This window comes from Tetrao urogallus (genome assembly GCF_951394365.1).
Source record: "Tetrao urogallus genome assembly, chromosome: 2".
Classification (NCBI taxonomy): Eukaryota; Metazoa; Chordata; class Aves; order Galliformes; family Phasianidae; genus Tetrao; species Tetrao urogallus.
Window position 1 is genome coordinate 103751605 of NC_136814.1, and position 24087 is coordinate 103775691.

General features: G+C 48.2%; 1 protein-coding gene across 1 annotated transcript; it reads right to left on the reverse strand.

Annotated features, from left to right (window-relative positions):
* Positions 1-97: 97 nt before the first annotated feature.
* On the reverse strand, positions 98-23541 carry HADHA (hydroxyacyl-CoA dehydrogenase trifunctional multienzyme complex subunit alpha; the record flags this gene model as incomplete). Its single annotated transcript, XM_079532709.1, has 20 exons — positions 98-350; positions 719-864; positions 1409-1523; positions 2400-2595; positions 3790-3858; positions 5099-5239; positions 6735-6821; positions 7483-7654; positions 8158-8292; positions 8762-8871; positions 11637-11693; positions 12504-12622; positions 13391-13513; positions 15582-15684; positions 15770-15889; positions 16873-17011; positions 18235-18368; positions 18965-19035; positions 19124-19165; positions 23454-23541. The coding sequence occupies 20 exons, from the start codon at positions 23539-23541 to the stop codon at positions 205-207; spliced, it is 2313 nt and encodes a 770-aa protein (XP_079388835.1). The 3' UTR covers positions 98-204.
* Between the last annotated feature and the right edge of the window lie 546 nt (positions 23542-24087).

The following is a 24087-nucleotide window of genomic DNA, read 5'->3' on the forward strand; positions in this document are numbered from 1 at the left end:
ACGGATGCGGCCAACACACAGCAGCTGATAAGGCACTTGAAATGAATACAAGCCACAAGGCAATCTGCTGCCACCCTTCTTCCTTCCCTGCCTCCCTAGGGTGCCTTGCAGATTAACCTTAAAGAGAATTGGAGGCGGTGGAGCACCAGTGCCCCCAGGGGCTCAAGCTGATGGTACAGCACAAATGGGCATCGTGGGCCACGCTCACTGGTGGAACTTCTTGCCTGGGCTGTTGGCATAGTCCAGCAGCAGCTGGCATGGTGTGAACTGGCTGCCATAGACGGCCTCGTACTTCCGCAGCTTGTCCACCAGCTGCTTGGCACCATAGGAGTCCGCATACCTGAAGGGACCTGGGAGGACAGGGGGACACGTGCTGAAGGAGGGAAGAGCACCGAGGCTTCTGGAAAGGTGACAGCACTGGATTTGGCTGATATGCCACAGAATCCTTAGAGTTGGATGGGACCTCTGAAGGCCATCCAGTCCAACTCCCCTGCAATGAACAGGGACAGCAAAGCCAGATCAGGTTGCTCAGGGCCTGATCCAGAATGGCCTTGCAAATCTCCAGGGATGGGGCATCAATCACATCTCTGGGCAATGTTTTCCAGCACTTTTTCACCACTCCATAGTTTTTCACCACTCTCACTGTAAAAGGCTTTTTCCTTCTATCTAACCTAAATCTGCTCTTTTTAAGCTTGAAACCATTTCCCCTGACACTTACCTCCCAAGCAAGGTGGGAAGCCCAAACCAAACACAGCACCAATGTCTCCCTCCACGGGGTTGCTGAGGATCCCCTCCTGCAGGCACATGGCTGCCTCGTTCACAAACCTCGTTACCAAGCGCATCTGGATGTCCTCATCAGTACAGCTGCAAAGGAAAGACATCTTTCAGGACTGTGCAGCTCGAGACAGTAGTCTAACAGCAGAGAATGTGAAGAAAGAAGTGAAGGGACAGGGAAAGGACTGGGGAGGGGAGGAATCTTTTCTCATTGGAGCTGTCCCCAGCCATGTGTGGTTCAGGACTGCCAAGTTCTGTGCTGTGACTTGAAGCAGGCACGTAAGAATGCAAGGAGCTGAGCTCCCAGATGGGAGACATTTCAGCATCAGGCTGCACAACAGGTCTGACACATGAAGGCCATGGTAACCCACCTGCTCTGACAAACCCAGCCACCACAGGAAGCCTTTCTGTAAAGGCGCTCAAGCAAGGCTGATGAATTCTATGACAAACACAGGCTCTCCTGAGCCAACAATCTGCTCCCCTGCATGGTAGCTGGTAACAGCCAACTGGCATCCAGAGTGACCCCGTGTTCAATGCTGTCCTTCAAGGCTCCTGGTGCAGACACTGTGCTTGGAGTCAGGAGGAGCTGGGCAGGGCATGAACCACAGCACCACTCAGTGCTGCAGGTACTCACACTTCAGGTTTAGCTGGCAACTTGAACTGCGCCAAGATCTCATCCATGCCAGAATTCAAGCTCCTGTTCTTCACCCCCTCCTGGTAAATGTAGAAACCCTTCCCTGCTTTGCGGCCTGCCAGGGAAAAAAAAAATAAGACAGTCACATCCTGCCATTTGTCTCACATGCTCACAACACCTTTGCCTCTGACCTCGTGACTCCCACTTCTGCTAGTGTGACCAGATTCTCTCAGCACAGGCAGCCTCTGCTCTTCACAGCAAGACTGCTTGCTGCCTCACCAAGAAGAGGGGGAAGGGGCTCATGTCCAGCTGTCTCCTTGGCAAAATGCTGCCACCTGTGCCAGACCCCAATGCCTTCACTAGGTCCAGAGGACACCCAAATAACGTCACCATTTGCATGGCTTCAGCAGTAAAAAAGATGCAGTCCTTGATCGTAGGAGCAAGGGACAGAGGACAAGCTCTGAGTAACTCTAACTGCCAGGTTCTGGTCACAGCAAGGGTTGTTTGGAGGGTGAGAGGTGCCATGGCCCAAGTGCAGGCCCCACTGCTGCACACAGCTCCATCCTGGCATACTCAGAGGCACAGCTGACTCTTGAACCCACCAGGAAATAGCTTCTACCATATGGACAGAGCCACTGCCTTCCTTCACATGGAGCTTCTATAAACCTCAGGTAAGAGCTCGCTTCATTTCAGCACATTCATTTTTTCCAGACACTTGCTTTTCATGTCCCTGCACGTGCAGATCCAATGAAAGAGATAGGCAGAGCTTCATGGCATCCTGCTTTTGCTCCAGGCAGCATCTCTGCCTACGGAAGTCATCTCTGCAAAGGAAGGTCCCAAGGCTTACTCAGGGTACAGCTTCCCATCCCTTTCCTAGGACTGCTCTGTCTGCTCTCACCTGAAGCAGAAGAGGCTGATGGATGCAAAGTACTTTTCCTTGGAAAAAAGAAAAGAAAAGGAAATGTTGGATTACAACAGCCTAGCACCTCACCTAAGAAGCCCTTCTGCACCATGAGCTTGAACAAACCAATGTTGCCACCTCCAAAGCGCTCGCCGAAGGCCTTGCCGAGATCCTCAGCCACGTGTGTGGCCACGTCCACACCAACCTCATCAATCAATGTGGCAGCACCCACTGGAAAGCCAAAGGCTGTAGAGATGGCATCCACCTTCTTTGGGTCAATACCCTCCTGCAGGGATAGAAGGGAAAGAAGTGAGATTTCTGGAAACCCACTGTGAGGGGTAGAAAGGCTCATCTGGGGTCACAGACTGTGACAAGCCCCATTAGCTGCTTGACAACAGAAAGGAGCAGTGTAATTGTGCTCCCAGAGCTCCCAGTTCTCCCCTGACTTTGTGCAAAGAGGAAAACCCCAAGCACCAGGTCTCATCAGACCAGATTACGTCCAAGAAAAGGCTGAAGATAATCACAGGCACCAAGGCTGGTGCCTCTCTTCATTTATTAACGCAGTGGGATGCAAATTCCTTATAGGTGGCACCAAGTTCCATGCAGGACAGGACTTCTCTTCTGCAAGATTGTTTCAACAGAGCAGAAACCTGCCCAGCTCAATCCCTGAACAGGGCAAAGGTAGGACGTGGTGGCAGGGATTTGCTCGTTGTCTCTGTGTGCTGTGACATACCCTGATGAGGACAACCTGACTCTTAGCCCACAAAGACTCTCTCATGACTGCTCTGGTCAGCAGCAGAGCCAAGAGAAACCTGTGTGTACACCCCTGCCTTGCTCCCAATCATTATTTGAATGTTGAGCACGTAACGTTGCCCTCTGCTTTGCAGCCCTGGACTCAGGGAGAGCTGCCTTGCAGGCAACGCATGGCACAACACAGAGCAGACCATAGTGCAGATAAAGGGGGTAACCTTGCAAATGCAATGCACACTCTGCCTCATATGTACCCTAAATGGTTGGAAGTCTAGATCCAGCACTGCAAGAATTATCCAAATGAGCCTCCCAACCACTTTAGTGAGAGAAATCATATCTAATAAAGAGTCTGAACAGAGAAACTGGGCCAAGGGTTTGGAATCTTGTAGAAACCGATCATCAGACTTCAGTGGAATTTTATACCCAGTGAGTATTTCCAAGCCAGGATCTGGGGAGAAAACCTCTCCCTAGCAGACACCAGGAAGGGGCTGGTTAGTAAGGGCTAACAGTTTAATGTGTGGCTCTGCAGCTTCAGCTGCATGTCAAGGATGTAGTGAGACAGCCATTCTGTGGGTTTACTTTACACCAATTAGTTGCCTGAGCTGCTCCTTGTCCTGCAGGCTCACCCAGTTTCCCTTCTCATCCAGAACTTGGACCAGACTGACAGGGCAAGGAAGCAGCAGAATTTAAATTACTGTTTGATGGACACTGTAGCCCATGGGATACACACCTGGAGAACTCGGCCCACTTCTGCCAGCATTGGCCCCAGGCACCTGGTAGTGTAGAAACCAGGTCCATCCTAGGGAAGAAGAGCACAATAGGAAAGCAAGTGAGAACAACCTGCAGGAACAAACTGCCTCTATCAGCAGCACAAAAACTGAGTTTTACAGCTCAGGCTGCAGTTCAGGCACTGACATGCACGGCAGAGACACTCAACTCCATTTTAATGGAATGCAGTCAACTCCCAGATCAACTTCTATCTATAGGACTCGTCAGTGTTTAAAGCTGTAACGGTTTTTCCCTGGAAATCCCCACAAAGCTTTATTTAAAATAATGCCTGGAGGACCCAGGCAGGTTGCAGAAGTCACCAAATCCAACAGGGAGATGATGAGAAACACAACTGAAACACCAACGCCAAGCACAACTGAAACAGGCGTAAACTTGTTCCATCTCCGACACTGCCTGCAAAGTCAAGAAGCAGGAGACAGGCTACAAACTACCATTCCAGGAAGCATCTGATGTGAGGGAGAGGGTTGCAGAAGCAGCACTGTATCCCCACTGGCCTTCAGAGATGCCTGGAGCACTTTCTGGCAGGCCAGTTTTCCCAGCATCACCAGAGAGACCTGCTCTGCATTACTGGAGCTTTGCAGGCTAGTGAAAACACCAGTCCAAAACTGCACTTAGCAGACTGACACAAGCCTACAGGCTGAACCTCCCATGCAGCTGATGCAGTACTGCTGGCTGCCAGCTACTACAAGAGCACAAGACCAGCACTGTTTTGAGGGCTGTGTGCTCAAGAGAAGCCATAAGCCTAACACTCCATAGTGGCTTTGACACTCTGCTGCTTCCACCTACAGATCACAGCAGTTTGTTCTCAGCTCCTGCCTCTCCTCTCCCCCTGCTTTTCATAACTCTTCCTCTACACCTGCACACCTATCACACAAAATTTAGATCCAGGAAAAGGATGGTTACTGCTCACAAGCTCCTCTGTCCCTGCAACTCCCCATACAGAAGAGTTGGAGGGGTCCTGCCCACACTCTGTTCCAGCTCTGATGTCTCTACAGACTGCAGCCTCCTAGAAGCTCCTTAGAGCAGGGATGCAGCTTCTTGTGCTGACCCACAAGACTTCTCCTGTGTCTCTGGCCCTTCAAGGCAGCTCCAAGGGACATCTAAAGGATCAGCTAGGCACCTGTCTTCTTACCTCCATTTTTACTTCTCTGATGAGTTGCTCTTATCCACAGCCATGTGAGCCTTGTTTCAGCGCACAAGCCCACTCTTATTTATAATCCCAACTCATATTTAGTGTAGTGTTTCCTCACCTTTACCACAATGACAACTTTGCCTTGTTTGAGGCCAACAGCAACAGCAGAAGCTGCTGTGTCCTGGGATGTTTTGTCCGTAGTGATGATTTCCAGCAGCTGCATTTTGTCAACGGGGGAGAAGTAGTGCATCCCAATCACCTAGGCAGGAGGGAGAGCTCAGGGTTAAGAAACACTCTGTGTTGCACTGCAAAATACTGGAAGAAAAAAAAGTCAAATGCCCAGCCACAGACTTTATCCCTTTCCAGTGGGAGGACTCTTCCCCTCTCTCCTCAGCTTTCCCAAGGAAGCAGCAGCACACATCCCACAGCTTTTGCTTCAGCAAGGATTTAGATATGATAATTATAGGCTCAAGAGCACGGCTCGACCCTCTGCTAATGGTCTGGAAGCAAAACTTGTCGACCTGTCTAGGAATCTCAGCTGAGCTCAGTCCCCAGGTGAAGCACAGACACTGTGTGACATACAGGTGCTCTCTGACCTGACCTGGGAGAGCAGAACATGCTTGGGTGGTGCTCCTTCTGGAGCCTGGATGCGGAGCAGCAGTGAAAGACACGAATATTCAGCAGAATCCTTGTGTTCTGCTAGTAATTTTTTTTCTTGGGGGGAGTAAAGGGAGGTGATAAAGCCTACCTATGGACAAGAAGGCATGCTTTCAGCAACTAATTACAGAGATAAACGTAGCCTTCCTCCAGAAAGAGCGTTTCAGAGGTGATTATTTGTCTGTGTGCCTCATCCTCCTAACAGGTCCATGTAATCAGGACGTCACCTTCATGCCTCCTGGAAGCTACACTTGGCACTAAGATCTGCACAAGTCAGAGGCACCTTGAAGGACATTTGCAGTCTGCAAAACTAATTAAAGAAACTACACTAATTAGTTAGCTGATTTCCTATTCGTTTCCCCATACAGAGTCATTACACAGACAATTTATTCAGCAAGAGGATGTTATTTGCAAATGAACAACTAACATGGAATTTGCATTTCCTATGCAACTAAGGTCTGAACAACAAACCAAGAAGAGACTCACAAAGGTCACAGAATCCTGCAGCAGTGGGAAGGGCATGCTGTTACTCTGTGACCCTTTCAGATATCCATGAAACCTGTACAGTGAGATGAGCAGCTCGGGCAACTCGCTGCCCTGGGCAAATTTTAGACCATTTTAACGAGTTGAGGAAACCAACCAAGGGCATCTCTGCTTTTATATTTGTGGAATATTTTCCAACTGATCTCCAGAGCTTCCCTTTCCTTCTCCTCAAGATCCTACTGCCTCCATATCCTATCTACCTCAAAATCTCTGTGCTTGCCCCTTTAGTTTCAGCACCCCTGAATTCAGCTTCCAGCCTCCAACTTTTCTTCTCTTTTTTTGCTGCCAGATCAGTGCCTTTCCTTGAGGAGGCACATTCCCACTGTGATAAGTCACTCCTACATCAAACCAACCATTAAAATGACTTAGGTTTCCCTGTCTGGAGCTTTCCTCAGCTTCAGACTTCTGCAGCTTCTCTGCACATGTGGGCATTAACACGTTCCAGGGAAAAAGCAGAAGATTCCTTCTCTGCTCGCCTACAGCAAAACCATTTTGCCACTACAGACAACTCAGGAAAGAGCAGACTCACAGGCTCTTTGGTAGTGGGTACTCACCTTGTCTGGCCTCTGGCTAACAGCAGCAATTTGGTTGATTGGGAGGGCAGACGTGTTACTGGCGAAGATACAGTGAGGAGGGATCACCTGTGGCAGGGGGTGGAACAGACACTTTAAATGCACAGCCTTCAAAGTCAGATGTGATGAGCAGAGTCTTAGAGACCAGTGCTAGCACAGAGCATTCCCAGCACCTGCTAACGCCTGAGGCATGAGGATAACCTGATTTTCTCAGCGTTATAAGTTTATTCTAAGCCTAGCTGAGTTGGCCTGCTGATTTCCACTGGGGGTCTGCAGTATCAGTCAGTCTCAGACCTCCTGTGACTCTGCAGTCCACTGTAACCACACTGGGTGCTGCAGTGAGGGACTTCAGATGAGCACAGGACAGCTGCTTTAGCAAACAGTTATTTCCCCAGTTGTGCTCTTGAACAGAGAAGAGCAGTGGCAGCAAGCCAGGGATAGGCAAAGGACAAAATATGGAGATACCAAAGGACATTGTCATTCTGTCTCAGAAGAATGGGAGTTTTTCTGGAGTAGCTCCCAGGAGTCAGAGGATATTAGAACTGTCCCCGTTAAGCTTAGAACTAATGACTCCTTATTCACAGACAGGGAAGTCTGACCTTGATGCTCACCCATGTACTGAAATGAGTAACCTGCAGCACAAGATGTGAGAAATCCATTGGGCAAGAGACCCTGAGCCTCCACCATACAGTGGCCACGACTGGTGTAGCTGCTCAAAACCAATACTCACGGCCTCCACTTCCTTCAGCACTTTGTGCTTGATGTTAATGTCCTCAAACACAGCCTCGATCACCATGTCTGCTTTCTCAAAGCCCTTGTAGTCTAGCTGGCCTGTCATGTTGCTGAGAATACAGTCCCTCTCAAACGATGTCAGACTCTTCTTCTTCACCTTGCCATTCAGCCTAGGGAAGAACATCTGTCAGAGAGCCTGCACAGGCCAGCCCAGACTGCTAGATGTACACTGTGACACCAAGGATATCCCTACCTCCTGGAACAAGGACCCAAAATACTATCTCCAATTCAGCAGGACTGTCACTGGGCTATCCTGCCATCTGGAAAAAGGAGAACCCTGCTCACACAACTTGGTATATCAGCCAAGACTACTCCCACCCACCTTAGCTCTATAAGGTGCTGATAAACCTAAAAGCTAATGCAATCATCACTTAGGTGGTCCACCTACTTAAGGGGCTAAGGCTGAGTACTCTGGGTCTATTTCATAGCAACATCTCAGCACTCTGCATAGGACAACCTTACATGAAAATATTTGTGACATTTGATGGTAGAAGCTTCCAGAGGAACAGAGGTGTCTGTTTCTGTCAAATTTCTGACTGCCAGCAAACAAAGGAATATTTTGACTAAGGGAAGTCCCATCCCATGCCAAGCAAACTCCTTCAAGCTCACATACCCCTTGAAGACTTGCTGCTGTCCTCTGTCCAAGCCTTGCTGCGTTGTGTCTTTCAAAATGGTCTTCAGCCCTTTATCCACTGAAACCTGGGCAATCCCAGCTCCCATGAGCCCTGCTCCCAGCACTGCCAGGGTCCTGTAGTCAAAGTGTGTGGGGGGAAAGCATTCAAAGCTGGAAATGGCTGAATTTCCACACAGATAGAGTCATAGAATCACTAAGGTTGGAAAAGATCTCCAAAATCATAACGTCTAACCACCAACCCATCACCACCGTTCCCACTAAACCACATCCCTAAGTGCCACATATACCCTCTTCCTGAACAGCTCCAGGGATGGTGACTCCACCACTTCCCTGCTCAGATTTCCAATGTTGGACCACTTTTTCAGAGAAGAAATTTTTCCTGATGTCCACCCTGAATTCTGTCTATACAGGCACTATTTTTAAGAAAGCAAAAAGACTTAATTTGCGGATGAGACCTCAAAACTACAGAAGATTAACATTTCCAAGGCTGGAAATCTCTCTTCTGCTTTTCAGGACTCTAGATTTTGGCCTATCAGCAGATATCCTCCAGCTTCTCCTTCAGACCCCCCCACATTTCACTTACTTGACCTCTCGCTGAGGTGCTCCAAACTTGTTCTTCTTGCAGCGCACCTGCCCATGGTAAAGTCCGATCAGAGCCTTGGATTCATTGGTCATTGCAAGGTGGCCAAAATTCTGAAAGAAAGGGAAGAGGGAAGCAAAAACTGAAGTCTTTGACAGCTGTCACACTTCCAAGTGTAGATGAAAAAACATGGCACAGCCACGTAGATGAGTCACCTGGAAATGGAAGCACAAAGTACGTTTGTCCTCCCTGCACAGGGCACCTTTTGTGCTCACTTTGCACCATGACCTCCCATACAGGCCAGCAGTAAGGAACTGCTTGCTCAATGCCATTTCCCATGAACAGCATAATGTAAAGATACCTCTAACACATGCAAGTGTCTACAGGAGCAGGAGTCTGCCAGGGAACAGAAGCAGCCATCATTTTGGTGTGTCCATCTTCTTCTTTCCCCACTAACGCATTCAAAACTCATTTCCACTCATCCTGGGAACCTCCAAACACTGGCAGGGTAAACCAGAGGTGAAGCTGCTGCCTCGCCACCTCTGAGGGTCTTACAAATGCAGGAGGCACTTCTGCTTCCCCCAGTGATAATAATTTACAGACGTGAGACTAGAGCAAGAAGTGACCCTTTCTCTCCCATGTGCATCCTGCACTGGCCAGGGCCATCATCCAGGGCCATCGTTCAGCTGCTTCCAAGTGAAAGGGTCCTGCACTCAGACTTTGAGAAAAATCTCTAACCAGGCCAATTCTCACTGACAACAGGACTCTGATGCTATTTTCAGATGATCACAAAGAGGCCACAAAATCAAAGGCCTGCATAATCTCTCAGCATTCAGCATGAAAGAGGAAAGGGGACAGGAAGACAAAAGGCAGCATATGGTGACTGCAAACTAATGATGTTGTCCGAGCCAAATCAGCTAGGGAAAACCACTGATATAATGGAGTGTGCAGCAGGCAGTATCTTCCCTCACTGCTGTCCTCTGAGTTAAAGGCTTGTTAAAATATCAGAAACAAGAAGATTGGAAAAGGATCTGTGATTCTCCTACCCTAAGGGAAAGGAGGAGGCATTAGAAAAGGCACAACACGAACTCATTCTTTAGGGGTTCCTGGTAAGATCTTCATCCTGTTGCTATGAGGAAATAAACCACTCGTTCTTTTCTGTAAGGAACAGAGTATCCTGAGTCTTTTATTCAGCATCAGATCGAATGTGGGTGGAATGAATAACTAGAACAGACAGTGCTGGGGGTGCATCTAGGAGGTCACTGCTAAGGTACAGGGCAGACAGCTACATCTCACACCAGGACTTCACCACCAGAAGAGAACAAAGCAATCTACTACAAAGCAGGAGAAACTGCTGGATGTGCCAGACAGCAGCATGGAAAGCTGATGAAGGCTGCAGACAGTGCTATGTGAGAGGGCTGCATTTCAGCGGTGGTGAAGGAGCAGAGATGTGACAGATGGCCCAAATGCACAGATAAACAGATGGGAATGTTGTGAATCTTCTGGGGATCCATGAGTTGCAAAGCTAGCAATGCTCAGGTAATGACATCAGAACCACTGTGCGAGGCCAGGGTTACCTCATCTATGTCAAAAATACTAAGTTTGAGTAGAGTACAGGTGTTGCAAAATTGAGACCAAAGAGAAAAAACTAATTATTGAACAGTTATTGGTGCTGAACTGAACAAACATGGTAGGGAAGTAAAGAACTGAATGGAAAGGAAGGACAAAACAGGGGTTTATTTCACAGAATCAATGAATCACAACCCCATTATCTCCTATCCTGCCACTGGATACCAAAGTGTGCAGCTATTCCTTCCTTATTGCTGCTGGTATTTACGCACACTGGTGATTTATGCACCCCCCTGAGCATTCTCTTCTCCAGGCTGAAGAGTTCCAGCTCTCCAATCATTTTTGTGACCTTTTGCTGGACTCAGTCCAGGCTTCTCTGCCTGTGTTGGAGACTGAGGCTGCTCCTCTCAAGGGGCAGAACTTGGCACTTCCCTTTGCTGAACTTCACAAGGCTCCTGCCTGCCCAGCTCTGCAGCATGCTGAGGTCGCTCTGAATGGCCAGTATTAGCAGTACTCCCACTGGAATGGCTGCTAACTAAGGCCAGTTCCACTGAGGGATAAGGAAAGAGAAGTCTTGTTCTGTGTGAGAAACCACTACTGAAAACAGACAAACAAAAGCACCACAAAAGCATCCAATGTTCACGAGTAAGTGAAAGTCATCAGCGAGTGAGAAAGGACCAGCACAAACTACTTTGAGCTAGAAAAATCAGACAAATGGCAAAAAAATAAGAGTGTAAGAGACAACATCCTCAGCAAAGAGAGTGGTGAAGAAAGGTGTCACAATAAATTGAGTGTTGGTGAAAATGGAAGTTTGCTCTCGGGAGAAACTACTTGCTTGCACCAAACTAGCTGCAAAAACTCCTGAGAATGACATCACCAGAGCCACATCCTGTAGGTTACCTGTCCCATGTGCCACTCAGAACAAACAAATACTGCTCAGATATACAGAGAAATCAAACACAAGGTCCTGCTACGTGAAACCTAGATCAGTGAACTCAGCCTGATTATTCCCAGCCCAAGAAGAACAAACAGACAGGAATGAGAAGAAGCACAAACTGTTTTCACAGATGAAGAACCCTGAATAAAACCAAAAGACTAAACCAGAACAACAAAGAAAAAAAACACAACACAAAACCAGTTCTGTTGCTCAAGATAGGCCTTTTCCACAGCCCCACTTGCAGAAGAGTGGGCAGGGATCCAGGCACCATTTTGGGCAGCCTGTGAAGAATATTATCCTTTGTGTGCACAGTTAAACTCACCACACAACTATACAGCTTATTTACTGCTACCAGGGATCTCATCTTCTTACCTGGGATTCAGTGAGGTATCCAGTGTCCCGCCCCTGATCAAGACCAGCCTTTACAACCTATTTAAGAACAACAATAAAGATTTCCCATGATTAAAGGCACGTCCACCAACAGCTTTAATAATTGCTTAGCTGCACCTCCTGTTCTCACCAGTGACCCCTCCCCAGTATTCAAAGGGCACTTCAAACACTGGGTCCTGTCCATGCTGTTCAAAGCAAAGTTAAGGATCACCCTGTCCTAGCACACAGTCAGTACCATGGCAGTGAGTTTTCTGCCAGGTTGGTATTCACACAAACCTTATGGATTCAGCAGGACTCTGCTCCTGTAAGGTCACAGCTCTGTCAGAGGGTGACATTCACAGGATTTAGAGGTGAAGTCATTTTAAAAAAAAAACAAAAATCCAAGCATGGATAATGTCTGTAAGTAAAACAATGCCTGTGCTAGTTACAGAACTTACATTTTGTGGGGTTAGTGCTAGGAAAACAGCACTAGTTTTACTGACAAAATTTTACAGACAAAGAATCCCAAGCTAAGCATTCCTTCTCTTGGGTTTCACAGAATCACAGAATGGCCTGGGTTGAAAAGAACCACAATGATCATCCAGTTTCAACCCCCCTGCTATGTGCAACCAGCAGACCAGGCTGCCCAGAGCCACATCCAGCCTGGCCTCGAATGCCTCCAGGGATGGGGCATCCACAGCCTCCTTGGGCAACCTGTTGTTCCAGTACCGTATAAATTGGTCAAAATAAAGGTCAGTACCTATGGCTTGGCTCAGAGGAAGGAAACACCAACCCCCTGCCTGTTGCCATGTTCTTCACCCCAAAGATCCACCTTCACTTAGGTTTTTTATGTCTCACAGTGGGCATTACCTCAATGATTTTCAGTGGAGCAGGGTACAGCCCTTTGGTTTGCTTCTGAACTTTGCTCTCCACTGTCTTGTAGACTTGCTGCCTCACAAATGGAAGAGCCATTGCATAGTCTGTTATCTCTGCAAGATGGAACAAAGCAAATCTCAGCACAGTGCTATGCCTGTGACCAGCCTTAAAATAACTAAACCAACAGTTAAAGAGTAGAATCATAGAAGGGTCCTTAAGGATCACTGAGCTCCAACCACCCTTCTGTGGGCAGCATTGCCAACCACTAAACCAAGCTGCCCAGGGCCCCATGCAACCTGGAGGTGTGACTGTTGTGTAGCTGCAATAGGAGCGTGCACCAGAAACTCAGCTAGTCACAGGCAGCATGATCTGCTCAGCAGGGCATCTGTGGCTTTCTCCATGGACAAGCCTCTTCTAGGACTAAAGTTTCCTCCTAATATAACTGCAAAGCAGAACTCAACAGAGAGATGTCAGAATTTCCAGGCTCTGTTAACTGCATAAGGGCACCACTAAAGAGGATCGGCGCAGGGCAGATCAGTGTGCCACTCCTCACCTAATTACACAAGCTTTGCATAGAACTTGAAACTAGAAATTTGAGGTTGGACAGTCCTCTGAAGGCAGCTGCTCCTCTCTTCCCGGGAGCCTGGATCCCTTCTAGGGTGCTTTAGAAGCCATCAGGCACAGCTCTGGCTACTTGAAGATCAGATCTGCACAGCAACCTTCTAACTACCAACCCACCTGGCTTGGGAGACAATTTACAGCATCAAATAACTTTGCTTTGATGGCAAAATCGAGTAGGAGCATGACCTTATCTCTGAGAAGCAAAGCTGGGTTAATATTCACTGCAGTTCCTTGGCTTGGGCTGCGGTGCCCAGACTTACTCTGTACTAGTCCTTTTGATCTCTTGGCAGACACAGTCTTGTTGGCTAACCCTCTAGCAAAGCCAATTGCTACCTCCTCCAAGTACTCAATTGTTCGTGCTTCTGGAGCCTTCACACCTGGCCCTGTGAACAAAAGAGAAGCACTGAGGAAACAGCACAATTTATCATTGACAGAAGCAGCTCATGTGGAGAAGAGAGGGTGTGACAGCAACAGGATATTCCTCTGAACTGCTGCCACTTGGTCTCCCTCCCTGCTTTTGACTTTTCTCAATTCTGAAGGTCTCCAAGACATTTAATGTTCATAGTGTTTATACAGAAATGTCAAAATATCAAATCCCAATGGAAGCCAATAGCTGTACACCAATTAAACATGAACAGTAATTTCAGAGAAAAACAGAAAAGCTTTGGTTGGATGGGAACATGGCCAGACAGTCTGACCTACTGCTCAAAGCAAGGCCAAGCTCAAAGTCTGGATTCAACCTGAGAATTCAGTCAGGTTGCTCAGGAATGGCCTGGGGAATTTGGGGCAGGCTCTGACCATCTCTGAGAATGAAGATCCCATCACCTCTCTAGATCCTTCTTTCAGTGTCTGACTATAAAGACCTTTTTCTGTTCTGCAACCTGCAAGGAACATCCCCATCCAACTGAAAGTCAGTCAGCTATTCAGTGTCTGACTATAAAGACCTTTTCAACCCTCTTGTTGCAGTTTGTGCCCTTTATCTCTCACTCTTTCACTCTGCAAAAGGCGCCACGAAAATCTTAACAGAACTCAAGTTTTCTGCCTCTCTCCCTCTTGTTGTGCCTCTGCTTTCTTATGTAGCACAGAAAGTCTGCACAACTGAGGTTTATCAACACTGCTGCCATCAAACACACAGACAACAGTTACTCAAAACCACGTCCCTGAAAACTACCTGTACTGCATCCAATGTCCAATAAGCCCTCAACCTTCAAGTGCAAGAAGTTTCTCACTTGCTTTAGCTAGTACTACATACAGCAACACCTAGCCTCAACATTCTAACTGCTGCAGTATCCTAGCCAAGGGAGCCTCAAGCTATCAACTAAAATATGTTCAATTGTATAAAAGGCACATGCCAGATTTGGGCACACCATTAAGCACATCAAGAGAATGCTGTGGAGCTCCTAACTGAAGGGGAACTGCTTGCAATTCATGAATCTGCCTCCTAATTAATGCTATCTCTTTCCTTCAAAGCTTTCTACAGTCAACTAAAGCATCGCCCCAGCTAAATACAGCTGCGTTCATGCAGACATTGAAAATGAACATGAGAGTACTTGTAAGAAAGCCCATTGGCACTGGGTGCTATTTGAAGGAACAAGAGATGCCTCTAATGCTTGCATATCATGTTTTTTGTGTTTCTTTTATGTCCTAATCTGGTTTGAGTCAAGAATGGTAACACATTTTCAAAAAAGTCAGATCTGCTTTAGTAATCATTGATATAAAAAGCCACTCTAGTTAGCTCTTAAAGGCAATTCACACCTAATACATACAGTGGTAAAGCTTCATCAGCAGATTTAACTCCTGCCTGGGTACCACAGATCTATTTTATAAGCGAAAACAAAGCTAATAACACCTCATCCAGCTGGTCTGAGACAAGACACACGTGAGCTTCCCTTGCATTTCTCAGGATAGACAGCAGCACTTTTAAAATATGTACATACATTTTCTTCACATTCAGGAGCACTTGGAAGTGCAATCTGCTCTGCAACCTGCAAGGAACATCTCCATCCAACTGAAAGTCAGTTAGCAATTCAGAGTGCCTAAGCTGTGGGAGCTGACTTCTCAGGATCTTGCCACTGGAATTAACATCTGCATAGGCACTGATCATCCATTCTTCCATTACAGATTGCAATCTGTTCCTCTGACATGATAGATGAGGAATGCAGGTTCTCAATTATAGCATTAGTTTAAGTAAGAGAGCCAACACGCCTGCTGCTTTCTATGCTGACCTTCCCCTGCTCACTTAGCTTTAGCCTGACATTTCAAGATCCTTGTGCCCATTCTTCAACAGTGGGAATTAAGATTATCATGCAGAAAATGGTAACAACTTTGCAGTCCACATGCTCTGCTCCACCTAGACTGTGGCATCCATGGCTTCTTCCCCCATTAAAATGGAGAGGTTAACCAACAGGCAGCAGATCAGCTTCCCAGCAACTCAGAGGCACCATGTCTGACCTAGCGGGTCCACCAGCTGGTCAACCAGACCCATCTTCTTTGCTCTGTCAGCATGGATGTTCCTCCCAGTCAGCATCATATCAAAGGCAGCAGGAAGTCCCACCTGGAAGCACAGAAAGAGGACTTTAGAAGAGGGACTGTATCATGCAGCAGAAGAAGCTGCAGCGTGAAGTTTTTCTCCTGCTTACCATCTTTGGCAGCCGCTGAGTTCCCCCTGCCCCTGGCAGGAGTCCCAGTAACACTTCAGGTGTTCCCAAGATTGTTTTCCTGTCCTTCGTTGCTATTCTGTAGTGACAGGCAATGGCAACCTTAAAAAAAAAGGAAAGGACAACTGAAGGTTTCCCTGGGAAAGGCCACAGAAGAAGTGTGCACCCATCAAAATATGTTTCTTGTACATATTGCTTTGGCTTTCCTCCTAGTTCTATCCTGAGTCCCTAACTCAGCTGCTCAAATTCCTTCAGTACTCATTCATGGCTTCTTCCAGCACACTCAGGGCTGATGGTAACTGACACGAACATGAGACTAACAATCTGAATCAAGCTATTTTCAAACCTCATTAATTTAATTCTCATTGAGACCTTTAAGGGCTACAGTCACTCACTGCATTTAAAGCAGGATCCCATTTACAGATCAACCATGATATAATCACTTCTTCACCAAGTCCAGATCAATCACCACTGTACTTGTAAAGATGCGACTGCTTAAGAAGTATGCAAGCAACTTAAGACTATTCCCATGATGTTGTTCCATTTTAGCAACAAATTTGCTCTACGAGTTACTGCAGTCTTAGTTTACAATACACTGAGTGGAGATTATGAAGCAGATATTGCACCCAGCTGAAGGGGCAACAAGGGAGAAGGGCATGCAGGCCAGGGTGCAGCCTGGCCAGGTTCCCCACACTCATCCCTCCCATAGGAACCTTTAAAAGAACAGAAGCTGCTGGGATGTGAGACTCATTTCCAGCCTGGACTCTGCCAGCAGTACTTATGCAAATTCAGTGCCTGCTGGAAACAGCCTGTTTGCCCCGGGATGCTCTCATCTCAATATTATTCTGGCCCACACACACTGTATCTGTCTATCTGTCTTCTGACAGAAGCAGGAAAATGAGCATGGCAGAGCTCAGAAGCTCCAAACCATTAACTTGCCACAAACTCATTTGAATGGATGTAATGAATCCATGCCAGGTCTCAAAACCCTCACAGGGCAGACCTGCAGGCACCATGTGGGTAACTTAGAGAACCAGTGCTACTGACTCTTACTGCTGCTTAGCAGGCTCAGAACTGCTCAGTACCTCCAGTCCTCCTCCCAGGCAGGAGCCACTGATGGCAGCAACTATGGGCTTTGGAGACTGCTCAATTTTTTCCAGCATCTTCTGTCCTTCCTGAGAGAGCTGAGTCACTTCCTGAGAAGTCTTGCAGGCCGCAATCATGCTGCAGTGAGGCAGAAAGGCTGATCAGAACTGGGAAAGCACTGAGAAAACAGCAATAAAATGGAGAGTGCTTCAAGGAGTTTGCTCCCCTTTTCCCACCAAGCTCCAGTGACTGACAGACAGGCCAGAGCTATTCAGTCCCACAGTCTTAGATTAACTGACAACGCAGGAAGACTACTAAATTCAGTGGGTTAAGACACCACAAGCTGACACTGGTTTGTGCTTGCAGGCAGTGAATGAGTTTCCTTGTGTCAGGGCTTTGAAAAGCGTTGGGGGAGAAGAGGAAGGGGTCATAGGAAAACTCAAAGCACTTGCCAGAAAGGGTGCGGGGAGAATCCAGGATCACTTTTTAGAGCAGCAGATGGCCAGGGCTCTGATGCTGCACTCTGCCAATTAGAGACTCCCTCAGCCAATTATTCCCATGGAGGCTAGAACTGTTTGCCAGGCAGGCACAATTCAGCAGGCTGGCAGTGCTGAGGCCAGCAGGCACCTCTTAAACACAGCCTGTCCTTTTGCTCTGCTCTCACTACTCCCTCCTTCCCACCATATCACCTATCAAGTGCCTGGCCTTATTCAGGAGCAGAGCAAAAGGTAGTAAGTTTTTTGAAAGGCTGGTTTGTCATTTACCTTCCTGAAAGCTGAGAGTTTTCTGGCTTTTAATGTCTTTAAACAATAATTCTGTCCCTGCCCGTGGTCAGGACTAACAGCACTCCAGGTCCCAGTGAGAGCACCCACACACCCTGTGAGCTCCCCACAGCCAACGGCCTGGGAGGCTGCTTGGATGCTTCACATGGCAGGAAGCCAAGTCCTGCTTCATCGAGGGGCTGTGCTGGCAGACAACCAGGCACTCGAACCCAGCTTAAATGAAGCTCTGCATGTAAATTGTCTGCCCTTGTTGTGTCCCAGCCCAAAGCACAATGCTAACCCCAGAGCCAGGAAAGGAACTTTCCTTGGCTGCACCCCAGCACGCAGGAAGGAATGACCCAGTGCTACAAGCAAATCGAGTTTAATGACAAGCCAAGCTCCTTTTTATCAAGGTCCTGACTTGGTCTGATCAAGCTCCACGTCCGGTGCACAAGGATTTCACACCCAGCCTCTGCCTCACCCCTGGGGAGATGTCAGTGACAAACTGCTCAGACTGCACAGCACACCAGGACTCTGGTCCTGGTTACCAGGCTTCAGAGGAAACACCATCAGCATAACTTGTAAAACCCATAAACTTACTCAATATCTGCTCCAGCAATAAAAGAACCTGGCTTTGAAGAGATGAGGACGGCACTTTTGACTGCTTCATTGGCCCAAATCTCATTCATTACTTCAGTAAACTCTGCATTCAATTGTTTGGATAGAGTGTTCACCTGAAGGCAGCAAACAAACACTGTAAATAGGGATTGCAGGAGATGGTGGAATTTAACCTCTGATTAAGAAAACATGCATGGAAGACAGTCTGATTAAAAAAAATAGCCAAGGTCAATGGCAAACCTGAGTGCATTTTCTAATGTGTCAACAGAAGGAATGGGCCACTCAGTAATTCACTCAGCCTATTGCTTGGTATAATTACAATCACACAATCATTACAGTTGGAAAAAACTTCCAAGATCATCGAGTCCAATCATCAACCCATCCTCACTGTGCTCACTAAGCCACGTCCCTCAGCACCACATCTCCACGTTTCCTTAACACTTCCAGGGACAGTGACCCCACCACCTCCCTGGGCAGCCTGTTCTAATGCTTCACTGCTCTTTTGGAGAAGAAATGTTTCCTAATATCCAACCTGAACCTCCTCTGGTGCAACTCGAGGCCATCACCTCTCACCTTCTCATTAAATGCCCAAATGCTCACTTGTCCATTTTTTACTTAGTTCACAACTTTGAAAGGCTGCAGGTTAGGGATGATCTTGGTCTGAAATCACAGCGCTTTCAGTGCCTCCTCTGCACTGCAGCTGAAACAATACCTTTGAATTTGGTGTGTTGAAGCGTACAACAGCAACATCTCCTTTGATATCATAGCTCACGTGGGTTCTAGCTGGAAACAAAAGGAAACACATTATCAGCTTATGTTTTATGGGTTTTAGGAAAGAAGATGAACTCGCATAAAAAATCTTCAAGCTTACCCTGAAGAGCAGTGGAGGTGGAGACGTTACGGCAAGCATAGCCTAAAGAAAAGATGGTGCAGATGTTAAATGAATGCTCAGCAATCTCAGCTGCAGTGTCCCTTGTGAATGTATCCTCCTGTCTCCCCTTGTGCCAAGCAACGTTACAGAAAATCCTGCTCATCAGCCTGCTCCTTCTGTAAGGCTCTGTGCTACCACCAGAGTTCAGCACACTCCATGCTATGGAAGTGACCTTCACACACAGCTGCCACCCTGCAGCTTCCAATACAGGAATGCCAAGCTGAGGGCAGCAATCAAAGCCTCATTCCTCAAAAGCTGAGGAGAGACAACAGAGGCAGCACACGGGGGTGTTTTGCCATCAGGGTGCACAGTTCAACACAGTGACCTTCAGACCTTGTTGCACTTTGGGGAGTTTGAAGCCTTCAAGTTACATTCTCCATAGATCAAATAACTGCCCTACAATACTCCTGCAAAAATACACTTGTGCCTGTGACCTGTGCCAACGCAAGCATTACTTCATAGACAGCAGGGAGTGCACCTGGAAAGCCAGAGCAAGAGCACATGATGTTCATTCTCTCCTCCATTCTCTATCAACTAAATACCAGATCCATCCCTACCAATTACAGGAAGAAGCACCCAGACAAACTTGTTTTGTTTCAAAGCACTCCAAAAACTCAGACCACCATACAAACAAGTTCTGCCTGCAAGTGAAACCCCAAATTTCCTTTTTCTGCTGAGAAACTGTATTCTGTCCAACGACCTGCTGCTACACAAATGAACCCCAGCTCTGTTCGAGTGACCTTGATCCTGACCAACAGGATCTTCTTCTACTGCAGACCTATGCTGAATCGCTGCCAAAGCTGCTTCTCACACCACAGTGCACACCTACCAATGGTACAATTAGCTGGGGGAGGTACATTGCCTAGTGCTGATAGCACGTTCAAGAGGAAAACAATCCCTTTCCCAGCAATCACGTGGAAAATTCAGCAGAGGAAAGCTCGCAATCCCTCCCTGCACCCCACCAGCACCTCAGTCCCCCCACAGCCCCATGACAGCTCAGGGCTGCAGCTCCCCTGCACTTCGACCCTCCTTCCATCCCGCCGCAGTGCTGGCAGCAGGCTGTGACCTTTGTGCTCCATTCCTCAGGTCCCACACGCACGCAGGGCTGCACCGCAGGATGGAAACTGTGCGTCGCTCTGCGCCCAAATGCCATCTTATAAACAACAGATGAATGGATTTCCACTCCAAAGCTGCTCTGAAGTATTTGCAGGCCACAGCGTGGCCCAGGTTGCAACTCCCCTAAACTTTTAGCGAGCTGAAGACAGGTATTTCTGAACCTAAGCACACATTTGAGCACAGTTTGACAATAATCTCTTTGCTGGAAGATGCTCCTCGGCATTATACTCTGCACTTATAACTCAGCAGCATTTTAACCTGGCAAAAACAACCTCAGTGTTCTGCCAAGAAGACTGCCACTGTCTGAGTTCTTTCATTTTAATCCTGCATTACTTGTAGGAATATCAGGAAGGAGAATTAGATCAAACGAATCTCAGTTGCAAAGCAGATGATCGTGTTCTCCTTCCACACCCGCAACCAGATTCTGGTAGAGCAGGGACAGCAACACCTCTCCCCAGTGCTTACCAACAGTTTCCTCCATTGTATGACCCCAATTCAAAATAATAAGAAGAAAAACCTGAAATAATGAATTAACCCTATCCTACAGCCAAACGCGTTTTCCTCTTTCAAATTCCTTCACACAAAACAGACTGCTTTTGAGAAAACCTTACACCTTGAATTCTACTTTGCTTTCAGGTTTAGCAAAACAAAAGATAGGAAGAGGGGGAAAAAAATAATCAAGGGCAAGGCTGAACAAATCTCACCATACTTTAAACACAAACTCTTTGGGGAATGCTAGTGTCGCAAGAGTAAAAGCAGCTCAACAACCAAGCGAGGTTTCATCAGCCTGAGAGTCTTTTATTTTAAATCCCAGCACACTTGTGCTTTTAGTTTCGGAATGTGGAAGATATTTTCCATGTTTTCTTGGTCACAGTCACAGCACGTCGGCTTGAGGAATCAAATCATTCAGCAACAGTGCTGGTAACTTGCCAAGATCAGACGCAGAACTCCCCTCCTCTGTGATTCTGAAGGAAGCAGCACAGCATCAGGCCAGATGCACTCTTCTGTCATGTCACTAATGACTCACAAACTTTTGAACATCGATCAATTTTGCCTACTTCATTCATTCCAACTGAAAGACCGTCTGGAGAAAGAATGCTTCATAAAAACTGCTCTCAGGATTCAGCACAGAACTTCAGATACAGCACAGAACAGAAAACACCTCTTTCCTGACAGCTAGCCATGACCTATTTCCTCCCACTTTCTTTTCTACCATTTCCCTGCTACTTCCCTACCCAGCACTTCCCCATGCTCACCCAGAGATGGCAGACCACTGGAGCTGGGAACGGGATCCATAGGTGGCTGAGAAAAGGCTCCTTGTAGTCCTGAACTAAGCTGAGCAAAGCCAACGAGCTGCAGCACTTCCAGCCTCTCCTGTAAGCTGCAAGATGGGAAATGTCTGGCACACTGAGCCTCACTGTCCCCTCCGGGAAGCTGTCAGCACACGTAGCTAAGCAGGTAGGGCTTGCTCCTGAGCTTTTCTTTAGCCTACTTACTGCCTTTTGCATGCTTTCTGGCCTGCCCTAGCTAGGTTTGCATGCTGCTTGATAAATGCTTTGTTGCAGCAGAACAACACTATTAATTATGATAAGCAACTGCAGCTCCAGGACTGTAATGAAGAACATTACTAGGAGAAACAAATCCACCAACGATGGCCCCAGAAACCTCTGGAGTTCCCACAGTTCTGCTCGTTATCAACTGCAGCACTCTGCTCCTGTAGCAACTGGGTCGTGCACAAATTTGCTCCAACACCATACAAAGACAGGCATGAAGTCCTAGGAAACACTGCTAACTTCAGCTCCACATCCATAGAAGATTCTAAGGCCCTTCAGAGCACAAAAATTGGCTGCTTCCAAAAGCTTGAGCTTTGTTCTCAGATCTTACTTGGACTCCTGGTGACTTCTCTCTTTGGAACTTCTATAGGGAAGCACTGCAAATCAGTTCAGGGAGCAAATGCATAAGGGAGAAATGCTTGCAGACCAGAATTACGGCAGATGTGGTGCACCAGAGGTATTCCCCAGCCATCTGGGGGCTCCTGGCACCCCCAGGTGTGTGCAAATGGGTCCCTAAAGAAAAGATCTCCCCCGGGGGCACAAAAACACTGAGATGCTATGAGAGCAGCCCCAGGAGCCAGCCAGACATCTAAAGACATGGGGACAGCCCTCGTGCACATACGCAAGGACACAAGGACAGCATTGTCACTTCAACATACACAATGGGACACCTCCAGAGCCACACAGACACTCTCCCAAATGCACACATGTACAGAAGACATACAGAGAGCAGCTGTCCTGGATAGGACATACAGGGATGTATATCCCTATATATAGGGATACCACAGCTCCCCATGGGGAGAGGACATGGGGACACACTTATATCTCCCATTGTGAAGATACAGAGGCCACAGGGGTGAGATCTTAGCATGGCATCAAGGAGGCACACACCCAGGAGCCCCCCTCATAGGGGCCCCCTCACCACATACCTCCCATCTCCACAAGCCTCCATGATACATACACAGAGCCACCCTATCCACTGACCTCCTCACATCTCCCAGGAAGACTCTCATGTGTGGACACACCACTTCACAACCCCTTTACTCCTGATATAGCCCTAATGAAGCCCTCACCCAGTGGGAACAACGGGTCTTACAGAATCACAGAATGGCTAAGGTTGGAAAGAACCTCAAGGATCATGAAGCTCCAACCCTCCTGCCACAGGAAGGGCAACCAACCTCTACATTTAATACCAGACCAGGCTGCCCCACCTGACCTGGCCTTGAACACCTCCAGGGATGGACGGGGCATCCACAGCCACTGTGGGCAGCTGTTCCAGCACCTCAGCACTCTCTCTGTAACAAACTTACGACTCCCCTCCCCTCGTAGATCCCTCTGGTGACCCCCATACAACGCCTTTTCCCTTCACAGCCCCCCTGCTGTCACCTCCACACATCAGCACACCGCCCTCCACCCCTCACAAACACCTCAGGTGCCACCTGCACACCACCCCCCCCCAACCCCACAGTGCCATCCCCACGGCCCTTTACCCCTCACAAACCCTCTTGCGAGGCCTCTACACCCCCCAACCCGACCCAACCACCCGCCATCTCACCACTGACCCCCCTCCTCACACACGGCTCCCTCCCCCCGCGACTCACCCTCAGTCGCCAGGCGACAGGGCGGGCAATACTTAGCGGCGGCCGCGAAGCGCCCCAAGCTGCCGATAGCGCGCACTGCGGCCGCCATCTTCGATGCGCGCGAGGTCGAATGAGGGAGAGGCCGCCAGGAGAGGCGGCTTCGAGCCGCGCCCGGGGCTGTCCACATCACTGCCTGTCTCCGAACACCGCCTGTTTTGGTCCGCTCTCTCCTTCACGTTGTCCAAGGAGAGTCGGTGGCTGTCTGTCCTAAATTAGAGGTGACATCAGTGCGGCGGCGGAGGAGGATAAATCGGGGTGTTTGTGATTTTTTGTCAGGCAGTTCGTGGGCATCCCTAAAGGAGGAGAGGGGGCCTTCCTGAGGGCAGCCGGCGGCGGCGGCAGTGAGAGGGTGGCGCGGGTGGAGCGCAGGCGGAGGTGGGAGAGTGTTGTGAGGTCGTGGGGGGAAATTGTTATTTATGGGGGGAAATAATGATTTATGAGGGGAAATAAGGGCTAGTGGGGGTTAAGGGGTTAAGGGGTGTGGAATTTGGTGGAGGGTTGGGGTTGTTGGTCGCTGTGAGGGGGTATTGAGGGGTTGGTGTGTGGGTGAGGCCTCGAGGTGTGTGGGGTGTGAGGAGGGAACGTGTGAGGGGTG